Source organism: Anabrus simplex, chromosome 2, assembly GCF_040414725.1.
Source record: "Anabrus simplex isolate iqAnaSimp1 chromosome 2, ASM4041472v1, whole genome shotgun sequence".
Lineage (NCBI taxonomy): Eukaryota > Metazoa > Arthropoda > Insecta > Orthoptera > Tettigoniidae > Anabrus > Anabrus simplex.
In genome coordinates, this window is record NC_090266.1 from 969,065,205 (window position 1) to 969,077,400 (window position 12,196).

A 12,196-nucleotide genomic window follows, 5' to 3' on the forward strand; every position below is an offset into this window, starting at 1 on the left:
TCCGTTTTGTCATGCTTCCAGTCATTGTCAGCAGAAATTTCACTGCACTAGCGAGTGTTTCGTACAAAAACAATGGCAGACCTGCTCAGTCACCGCATGCGCCGCTATCAAAAACGACAACAGCTATCTTACGCGACGTTGGTAGTTAACACTTTCTACGAAATCATGTCGCCCTGTACGAAATCATGTCCCTCTGTTCATATGGCATCGTTCAGGTGACGTAATTAAATGTCATATTACGTCCGCTAAATTACGTTGAAAAAATGTGGCAAATATTCATTTATGTGAAGAGGAATTAGGGAATGGAAGAACTTATCAAAGGACATGTTCGATAAATTTCAAAGTACTTTGAGATCATTTCAGAAAAGACTAGGTAACAATTGATAGGGAATTTGCCACCTATGAGACAGCCCTAAATACAGATCATTGATTGATTGATTGATTGATTGATTGATTGATTGATTGATTACTTGCTATTTCTCGAACAAACCAAAGCGTTTCAGCTACACGATACATACAGTGTATACAAATAAAACACTTACTTCAGTACACATATAAAATATATTATCAATCACATATTTACATACACTAATCGTATTTTAAGTTACAGTATATACAATGTATTCTAGGTTATTAATATTCGCATTAGGTAAGTAACGTGAACTACGTTGGATGACAAAAACAGTTACTAACATTTAAAAAAAGGACAAGCCTGCTAATTTTGTTCTTTGAAAAAATCTGGTAATTATTCAACACGAGCATATTAACAGGCTTGTCCTGGGCTGAGATTTGTATAAATATCACGCAGTATATGTAACACTGCCATCACACTCACAACTTTGTACAATACATGCTCATGTTTCTCATTTACTCTCAATCTTGCTACAGTCTGAAAGGCACTACTTTCATTCTTCAGATTAACAGTATGCCGAGAAGAACACTTCAGTCCTCGGTGAAAAACAATTGAGCAGCTCACGATGTGGATCTCTTGGGTGAACACCTGGAACATATAATGAAAACATTAAATAAAGCCACAATAATGTTTCCCTGACGATTCTGTACACGGAACGTCACGGAAAAATATCCCATGGCCTGAAAGCGAAACGCTGGCAACGCACAATATTCGTTCTTGATAGTACTTCGCCTTACGGATGTTGAGATAGTATTGATGTGTGTTAAGATCGATAATTTTCTATCGATATTCGATATTTCAGTGTTGATATTTTTGTGGTATGGGTACTATTTAATGATAATATATATATAGCGAAAATATCGTTAGGAAAAAATTAAGGAGTAGTGGTATTAATCGAACAGTGGATAGACAATTATAATTAACAATGAACTTCTATTACCCTATTACCCTATTACCCTAAAAGGAAAACACGAAACAGGTATTTTAATACAGAAAAATTTTTGTGACCAATGGCAAGGACATTATTTATTGTTGTTAGTTTTCCATTCCGTTATCTACGTTCTATGTTGTGTCAACCGTAGCTGCTGTTGGCCTGTTGCATGTTCTAGACATGTCTGACTTGGCGACCAAATTGAATTATTCGTCGCACATAATGTTTCTGCGTTGGAGGTGTCTCGAAAAAGTTACTTTCAATTACGGGAATCGATACTTCCATTAAGTGTGCATATCGAATGAAATATCGATGTTTCAGTATGTCGGAACGTTTCTAGTTCGCCTTCCTCCGATCGTCCTGTTCGGTGAAGTAGCCTACTACGAGGGTCTTAGTGCAAGTTGTGATCGTGAGAGCATGTAAGGTAACGAGCTTGGTAGCTGCAGTCGCTTAAGTGCGGCCAGTATCCAGTATTCGGGAGATAGTGGGTTCGAGCCCCATTGTCGGCAGCCCTGAAGACGGTTTTCCGTAGTTTCCCATGTTCAAACCAGGTAAACGCTGGGGATGTACCTTCCCAATCCTAGCCATTCGCTATCCCATCGTCTCCATAAGACCTATCTGTGTCGGTGCGACATTTGTCCACAGTGGTGGTACTGCTGTTGCTGGTGTGGCAGATGCGTCGGCAGGTGACGGCGGTGGTATATGGCGGCGACTCTGTTCCACTTGATGGAGCTGGCAGAAGATACGCACACCGTAAAGACAACTTGTAAAGTAATGTAAGTTGTGGTTCATGTTAAAGGGACTTTCGCATAGATTAGAAAAATGCGCACATTATGTGCCATCATCAATTACTTTGCAGTTCGACTCGTTGGCTGAACGGCCAGCGTACTGGCCTTCGGTTCTGAGGGTCCCGGGTTCGATTCCCAGCCAGGTCGGGGATTTTAACCTTAATTGGTTAATTCCAATGGGTGTATGTGTTGTCTTCATCGTAATTTCATCCTCATCGCGACGCGCAGGTCGCCTACAGGAGTCAAATAGAATGACCTGCACCTGGCGAGCCGAAGACATCCTGGGATATCCCGGCACTAAAATCCATACGATATTTCATTTCAATTAGTTTGCAAGTTACAGGCATCTGATATATCACTCACAAGTGAACATACCTAACGTCATATCATTAACACAGTCTTCTTAGCCACTGTAAACATGTCGATAAGAGCTAATTCTAGAATATCCTCTCCGCTATTGACGACATGGGCAACATCGATGGTCACTTGGTAAAGTTAGCTCAGTGACATCTAGGGGGCACTAGTACTGTACAGGCCTAAAATTTCCGCGTGTTGAAGTTATCTTGTTCAAGTGGTCTCGACGTCCGGACTAATTGAGAAACAGGCCATGGCGCAAATTTTTTCGAGAAATCTTCTTCCCGTACGCATTGAAAGAGTTTCTTCTCCTGGCTGAATAGCTCGGGACGATCAATGGCAGAACCCATATAGTAGCCACCCGATTTAAAGCAATGACCATATCTCCCGCATGCACACATTACCTTCAGCTACTCGACGTGGTATATTTTCGGCACTTCAAAGAAAGGTCTTTCATCGACCTCTCCAAGTGGAACAGCTCGGTTCACCGTAGCTACTCCCCTTACTCCTCAATCTTTTCAGCCGGGTGGCTCAGCATCTATTTTTAAGCTACCTCTCCGACTTCAAGAAAGCAAATTGTCTGACACCTCGTTGGAAGTTAGCCACCCAACACCATGTACTCCTGTATTATCCGATACGTCGACATCTCCTACTCTGCCTAAACCATTCTAGAAGGGCGTCCCAGTCCACCCAGTGTCCAGGATTTTACGAGGCTCCGCACCGACACCTTTCGTCGGACTCCATCTGCCCACCAAAGAAGACGTACAGTACCTCATCGCCAACGGTGTGCGTATCTTCTGCCACCTCCATCAAGTGGAACCAAGTCGCCGCCATATACCACCGCCGTCACCTGCCGACGCATCTGCCACACCAGCAACAGCAATACCACCACTGTGGACAGCGCAGTCCTCATCTTCATCTTCCCTTCCCTCTACCCCTACCACCACCACCACCACTATTACCACCATCATTACCACCACATCGGCGTATCTCCCTTCCCAGGTTCCTGTTACTACCATAGTCATGTCTCATCCTTTCCCTATCATGACGTCAGCCCTTCCTATCCTTCCCGCCTTTGACCACGTTCAACAGCAGAATATACCACTCCAACGGCCTGCAGAATCCACTACTACGCTTCCACTCACTGAAGCTTCCGCCGACACTGTACGACCGCCATAGCCACCTCCATCACCGACAGCCCTTGCCACAAGTTTCAGCTGTGTCGTTCGTGGCGTCGCTCCCCACATCTCTACAGATGACATCCTTCGAGAACTCCGCATGGTAGGCTTCCCCGTCCGCCGAGCTTTCCGAATATACAACGCCCATGGGCCGACAAACCTCGTACGCCTCCATCTCCCGCATCAAGAAGACGTCAACCACCTCATCGCCCACGGAGCACGCTTCTATTGCCCCCGATATCATGTTGAATCTTCTCGCTCACCGCCCCAACCCTTGACCCGTCAACCCACCAACACAACCCGTCGCCGCCCCCGGTCGGATCCTCCTCCATTCCAACTCCGCTACCACAGACGTTTTCATCCTCCCCCACCCGGTTTCTTCCCTCCACTTCCACCACCACCACCACCACCACCACTATCCGACGTTCTCGGGCTCCCCCTAAACTCCCTCGCACATTACGCATCCACATTCCACATCCTAGCTCTTCACCTTGCTCGTAACACTCCCGTCCAAATCTCCACTTCTTTCTCCCTCACTAGCCAAGAGGCCCTATCCCTCATTGCTTCTCCTTTCTTCTGTCATCCTATTCTCCTCTACTTCATCCCACACATCTTCTGTTCATAAATCGCACGGGCCGAGAGATCGCGTTACGATCTAGGGGGCCCGCTCCACCCTTCGGGCGGGGAATGGAAACTTTTCCGCCGCCGCCGCCAGTTCAAAGCAGTGCTCAAGTAAAGTGTAGATCACGTTATTCTTAACAATGGTCACTTCACACGATCGACGACCGATTCAATTTCATTACTGATGCACATAAAATACAATGAACTCTGTTCTCCAGTGTTCATATACTTCTTTGGAAATTTCTGGGCTGTTGCTGGATATGAAGCTTTCACCTTCAGGTCAGGGGGTTTCATACACTACCAGAGTGGATGGTTGACGTTAAAAATCAGTGCGATTCGGAATATTTTGTCTGGAGAAGGTATTCATGAAGTGCAACTTCCGTAATCGGGAACTCCGAGTCTAAATTATATACTTCTTAGCCATGTCCAGCCTAATAATTTTTACCAAGGGCCACCAGCAAACCATTTTTTCAATTTTGTGAATTAACTTCTAGATGTTCGTAAAGTACAATATAAATTGACGGTGGCACAACGTGTGTGCATATTTGTTAAGTACGGTACACGTCAATCCCGTCCACGTAAACCGCAAGTCAATTGCAACTGCGATCGATATTTGCACCAACTACCCGGCCATTGTTCGTGTAACACGTACTTGATTATGCCTATTGTTATACACGTGTATGCATAGTTAAGGGAGCTATGTAAACGTTTTTCGATCACGAAGAAGTGCACGAAAAGAAATTCTCGCAAAGCAATCGACGCATTTCGAATTTGGACTTGGATGTACTCATGCAGGTTAGGTACATAGTTCTGAGGTTCAACCTACAACAAAAATGAGCGTCAGATTATTTCCTTGGGTAAAAAATAGTTGAGTATTTGGTTCAACTTCAATATCACCCTATGTGGATGATGAGGATAGGGAAAGCCTTAATCTTTCACTCCCCTAATAAACAACGCGATCTATTAGCTATGGAGTTGCTTTTTCTATGGTCACTTATAGCTTTATTCCTGGAAAATTAATAGAAGTAATGTAATTTTTAATGTCAAATATAATCGATTTTCCTTTTTCTAACGTCGTGGTAAATCAATATCCTTGTCTATATTGAGCCTCTAGAACCCATGGAAGTAAAACATTTTATATAATTGTAAATGTTTACGAACAATGGCTGGTTAAGCGTTTCAAAAGTAAAAACGTGACTATCAGTGGCTATTTCGAAAAACAGCGCTTCACGCTCACTCAAATAAAATGACTCGATGGTATCTTATTTTTTTCCAGAAACTTGACATTAAGTGGTGGCCACAATATACTCCCGCACCGTTAGTATGCAATGCAATAAAAAAATAGGTTGACATTCCTGGGTTTAATAAGGTTGCACAGTAGTACAGGAGTGTGAGCGAGCAGCGACAGGGTGCTGGTTGATTCAAACTATTCGTCTTCGTCGTAGCTGGTCGGGGTGCGACCACAAGAATACGCTATAATATTCGCGATACAATTGCCCCATCCACCAGCAACTACTGGAAATAACATTCATCCCGCAGTTTCCTTCCTTTCTCGTTAATAATACGTACCGTGATTTTTAGCCGAACAGCGATTCAAACGGCGTATAGTCCAGAGACTTCTGCACATGAACGTTGTGTTGATCTGGTAACGCTGCGCTCCCCACGGGCTGAGAGTGGGAGCCAAATGTGTCGTGGTACGTCGTGTAAGACGTGCTCTGCTGCTTGGCTGGCGGGGTGATAGGCTTCAGAATGAGGAGACCAGCCTGAACACCTTCTGGAAAACCTGGCACAGAAAGCAAACATATTAGTAAACAGCTTGTAAAGGGCTAGCCAACATGTTATTTATCAGTAAAGTGGAGACATAAATTGAATCAAATTGTCATATTCGAATAAGAAGAAGAAGAAGAATTGTACCGGGAGGTACACCTCAACGCCGCGCATTCAAAATTAGCGCCTAAAGGAACTCCTCTATTGGTCAAACAGTGAAACTGATAACACAACAAGTTTTGCTATTGTGCAGTTTCCTAAACTGACTGAACTTCTCCTTGTTTTGTTTTGATATACATAAAGAAGTTTGGACATTTTTCTACAGATGACACTACTAAAATTATGATCATGCACTCTGGTGCAAAGTGAAAGAACTTATAATTTAAAGATACTTCTAGGTTGTCCCTAACTGATCTCTGTTCATTTATTTTTGGATTGGCAACACTTCCTTTTCTTTCTGCCAGTTTTGAATCTAGCCAATCACTAATTTTTGTAATTAATTTTCAACCAATCCCGCATTTCTTGTTCACCTTGTGTTAACCAATAAAATTTAAGAGGGTGTGTCCTGATTAATCTTGAATTAACACGAACCTTCCCTGAGGGTTTATAAACTGCGGCTTTTCACTTTCTTGGCCAATTGATCGTCGTCTTTCTGAGTGTGTGTGTTTAAGCAGGAGGCGGGCGGCCTCTTTCTTCGGCAGGTAGAACATCTACAAGGTAATGGCCACATAACTTCATTCTTTCTTACTATCTTCGCAAATTATCCGAGAGGAAGGTCCGAATCTTTACAATGTAACCTACTTTTCTAAAATGTAACTTCTCTTTTAACTTCATAAAATCTTTAATTGCAAATTGCGGATAGAAAGTGAGTTACCCTCTCGAGCTCCCCTTCATCTTACTTTGAGGTGTCTGCGATTTAGCAACCTTCTTTCCTGTAATGTATTATCGTTATTTCCATGCGAGCCACCTCAAGTAGCATGGGATTAGCCCCTGTTTCATTGGCCTAGAGACCTGTAGGTTTTTAATATTTCATTATCTGGAGTGCAGTGTACGCCTCCATTCAGTTTGTGTTCGGGCCGTTTATTTAACCTGTTCTTTGTCGCAAAGGGCCTGTAGGTTGGGTACTAGATACACCTGTATAAAATTATTTTCTATTTGTAAGTGGTGCCTTGAGCGGCCAGAGATTGCAAGTTCTGATGTTGCCTTGAGTAGGCTGGAATAAACTGAGAGCCTGTAAGCTCTTTTCAAAGTTTTGTAACAATAAAGTGTGCCTTTGGGAGGCTCTATATATATTGTAATTTAGGGAGCAAGTGCTCTCGAATTAGGGGATTTCTGCCCCTAACTAAACTATTCCACTTCCATTCGTAGAACTGTAAAACTATGGGCTTGAAGCCCAGAATCAGTAAAAATCACTAATCTTGGACCTTCCTAGTCTTGTTTCAAGATTGCTTTTGTACCTGACATATTGTTATTTGTTGAGTTGTTGTCTTTTTGAAGAAATTAACCTTCCGTTCAAGATTTAAATTAATTTTGATATTGTAGATAGACCCATTCACCCCGGCAACATGATTCACCTCTTTCTGCTCCGCGGGTATCCCCGTAATAATAATAATAATAATAATAATAATAATAATAATAATAATAATAATAATAAAAATAAATCAATGGGATAATGATGAAGTAGGAGGCTGGCCCCGTGATGTAGAGGTAGCGTGCCTGCCTCTTACCCGGAGGCCCCGGGTTCGATTCCCGGCCAGGTCAGGGATTTTTACCTGGACCTGAGGGCTGGTTCGAGGTCCACTCAGCCTACGTGATTAGAATTGAGGAGCTATCCGACGGTGAGATAGCGGCCCCGGTCTAGAAAGACAAGAATAACGGCCGAGAGTATTCGTCGCGCTGACCACACGACTCCTCGTAATCTGCAGGCCTTCGGGCTGAGCAGTGGTCGGTTGGTAGGCCAAGGCCCTTCAAGGTCATGGGGTTTGGTTTGTTTTGATGAAAGAGGAAAATACGTTCACCGCCCGCTTTACTATTATCGGCTTTTTCTTTCAACGTTACACTAATATCTGAAGGTTTTCGGTGACGGTGGATAAGAAGCCCACGACTGGGAAGGTAGAGCGGCCATAGTAATAATTTATTAAGGTACAGTCCCTGCATTTTTCTGGTGTGTAATGGGAAACCACAGAAATCTATCTTCAGGTTTGCTGCCAGTGGACGCATTCCGTACTACTCACTACAGGGCTGCTTTCGAAAGAATGAATGTGATACATTTGGCGGGAGGTGTTAAATTTAGCGGGCCGCGAATTCCTATTGGTTGATATTCGATACCTAGCGCTCCATGTTGCCAGGGAATTCAACATGAATGAGATAGAAAAATAGTGTTTAACGAAAGTTTCATCGAGGTTCCACCCAATGATCGGCTGAGTTGTGTGCAATATGTACGGAAGGAAAGAAAGAAGGCAATGTATCGAGAGAGAACTTTAGATATTACGAAATGTGTGAAATGATTATTAGCCCGTGTGTACTCGCGTGACAGAAGTACATAAACACTCGCGAGGGGTCTTTTTGACGTCGGCGGAATGCAGAGTGGGTCTCCGTCCAAGAGTGGTTTAGGCCTGTTCGTGGTCCGTGGTCCGACAGCTCTGCACTCCGACCGACCGACCGACCAACCAACCATCCAACCAACCAACCAACCAACCAACCAAGCCGAGGAGAGGTTGCCGTGGCTCTAAGCCTCTGCATTCCGAAGACGGAAAGGGGATGGTCCCTACCGTCGGCTCTCCTGAGAATGTTTTCCCGTGGTTTTTCATTCTCCTGCACTAAGGCGAATCCCGGGACAGTTCCTAGTATAGGCCACGGCCACCAACCCCCTGACCTTCTCTGAACGTCTCCCTGGCCTGAGAGACGTCGTTACCGTTTAGGAGGCTCGTGGTCGCATTTTACGGACGGAATGCAAACGTGTTAGTAGTAGTCCTTTCGACCCACAGTTCATCATCATCATCATCATCATCATCATCATCATCATCTGTTTACCCTCCAGGTTCGGTTTTTCCCTCGGACTGAGCGAGGGATCCCACCTCTACCGCCTCAAGGGCAGTGTCCTGGAGCTTCAGACTCCTGGTCGGGGGATACAACTGGGGAGTATGACCAGTACCTCACCCAGGCGGCCTCACCTGCTATGCTGAACAGGGGCCTTGTGGAGGGATGGGAAGATTGGATAGGATAGGCAAGGAAGAGGGAAGGAAGCGGCCGTGGTGTTAAGTTAGGTACCATCCCGGCATTCGCCTGGAGGAGAAGTGGGAAACCACGGAAAACCACTTCCAGGATGGCTGAGGTGGGAATCGAACCCACCTCTACTCAGTTGACCTCCCGAGGCTGAGTGGACCCCGTTCCAGCCCTCGTACCACTTTTCAAATTTCGTGGCAGAGCCGGGAATCGAACCCGGACCTCCGGGGGTGGCAGCTAATCGCGCTAACCACTACACCACAGAGGCGGATTTCGATCCACAGTTACAAATGAAAATTTATAAGTGTATTCATGGCTTAATATGAAGTGACTTATTAATTCTTCTACATAATATGAAATCCTAATCCTTGGATGAATGATCGGCGTACTGGTCTTCGGTTCGAAGAGTCCTGGGTTCAAGTCTTGGTTGGGCCGAGGGTGTTAACATATTATGGTTGAGTCCTGTCAATAAGGGGACTGGATGTTTGTGTCCGTCTTCATACACACACTACACATCACTGGACGTTATATATACTATAATGGGCGTGTGGCCTCTGGAGAGGTCTGCTGCAGGTATTAAGAGTTGACGCTCTTCGCGACGTGCCCACTTGCTAGAGTGGGGTAATGTATACATCGAATTCTAATGTTTAAGGGAGCATAAACCGCCAGTCCCGAGCTGAAGGAAATAAACAATGAATGTCAAAATCCTGGACTCAGCCGGGAATCGAACCCAGGAACCCTTGGACTAAAGGCATGCTAACAGTTAAACTAAGGAGCAGCACCATAACCTAACAGTTAAATATAATATAATAAATCTGTTTAATTGCTCAGTAATTTGTGACTTCCCCTCTCGGAGAACAATCATCAAATGAGAAATGCAACCATTCAAGCTAAGGGCGCCAATCTTTAAGTTGAGGACTTAAAGATAAAAATTTATAATCAAGCTTGGACGGACTCTTATCACAGGGGTGGGGTGATAGTGCACTAATCATTAAGCAGGAGAATTAAAAATCAAAAGGCTAATTAAGGCAGATTGATTAAAGTGAACAAGAAAAATACTATTTATTAGATTTAATATAAATGACGACGGTTTAACGAAGACTGAATTTAAAATAGAAAATGAATTTAATAAAAAATTGAATGACTCTACTTCGCGAAAACTTGCAATATCTTTAACTCGCTTGCTCACCATTTAGTCTTGTTCTGCTGGTCCTTGGAAGGCTTCCCTCCTTGTAGCTGGAACATCATCGGTCGTTTTTGATATCTCTTCATCTGCAGCGAAGTACCATTCCTGCCTTGCAAATTGCATCCACCACTAATTGGAAGATGACTTCAAAACTAACACTCCCTATTATGCTCTATCCCATATTGGAGATAAGCCCTAAGTCATAGTTAGCAGAACCACCTTGGGTTATTTGGAGAGGATACTCAATTAAGAATCCTTCCAACTTTACTGAAAATATTCTCTGAAGTTTCATTTCTATCTAGATTAATACTACCTCTTGACTTAGACTGGTTCAAACCGGTCTTGTAGCCGTGCTGTACGTAATTACTGATGAGAGTGGCTCTACATCCCTCATTCAGAATTTCTAAGTACCACGTTGTGGTAATGAAGTAGAATGCTAACGCAGAATCAAACGAATAATAATACCGAAGAATGCAGCAGAGTCCAGTAGTAGAGATGAAGCCAAGAGCTCCAGCATGCCCTTTTATAACCTATACTGGTGCTAATTACAGGTCGCAACACGTGGTCCAATCAGATGACATGTCTCTCCCCACTCCAGATATTAGAGTTGACGGGTCTTAACTCTGATATTAACTGTTCTTCTATTGGTCCATTCACTCATTATCCATGGCAACATGACGCTCCTTTCAAAATATAGGCGTTGATTCGTTTGAATAATTCTGGTCGAAATACGGTAGCTTACGTTGGGACGCGTGAACACGTGCTCGCTTTTCTCAGAACTTGGTGTCTAAATTTGTCCTTCCAACTTCCTCGGTGATGTGGCAAGATAAAGGAAATCTACTGCAAGTTAATTTTAACCGACTGTCGCAAGAATCTAAGTGAATATGAAGATATTCAGCCCTCGTTTACAAGTCGTAGTTACAAAGTAATGAAATGATAGTGAGCAAATGATTAAACATGAATTATAATACAATTACATACCAAAATAAATATCATGACGTTAAATTCTTGAATTAATTACACATAATAAAATTAACATAATTACACTGTAACGTCTGGAACGTTACATACGCCCCCATGAGTTCTTAACAAATATCACATGAGTTGAGAACTCACACACTTACTCCCACATTGACTTGAAATACCTCTATTACCTGCCCATAACGAGCGACATTATTTTCATACAATTAATTATCTCTCACTCTTTCCATCATATCTCTCTTAGACTGCTTACCATTGCGACTGTCTGTTATTTCAGTTCATCTTGAGGTTTAGATGCTAAATTATGCCCAACATGAGCAACTTTTCACTTTTGTAAAAAAAAACAAGATTATCCTAGAAAATATAACATAATATATATACAATTTCAGATTATAGACTCTGCCGAGTGTCTATCTGTCCTTTTACTCCCCATCTCTCAGACATTCTTTGCTAGATAGCAATAACACGTTCTCTTCCAATCTATTACATTAGAAACATGGAAAACAAATGATACAAACAATTTACACTTTTATCACTCTTTCGAATGTTTCAAACTTATCTTGAAGCAGGATGTAATACACTTCACTCGAATACACACGTGATTTAAGCTCACGGTAAAATTATTGCAAGTTAGAAATGCACATACGGGAAAATTAATTATTTGCCGTCGTCAGCTTTAATTAGCCTTCTGTAACATCTCAGAAAACAAATATATAAAATTTCATGGCCTCACATACGGAAAACAGATGATCG

The 12,196-nt window shown here is 43.0% G+C and overlaps 1 protein-coding gene across 2 annotated transcripts in view; it reads right to left on the reverse strand.

Moving 5' to 3' along the window:
* Window positions 1–555: 555 nt before the first annotated feature.
* LOC136863226 (uncharacterized) overlaps window positions 556–12,196 on the reverse strand; it is a 247,233-nt gene continuing 235,592 nt past the window's right edge. For both annotated transcript variants that reach the window (XM_067139595.2, XM_067139594.2), the window contains exons 5-6: window positions 5,854–6,067; window positions 556–1,000 (exon numbers count right to left, since the gene is read on the reverse strand). In XM_067139595.2, the coding sequence (XP_066995696.2) occupies window positions 5,862–6,067 (206 nt within the window). In that variant the 3' untranslated portion in view covers window positions 556–1,000; window positions 5,854–5,861. The remainder of the gene's footprint in view (window positions 1,001–5,853; window positions 6,068–12,196) is intronic.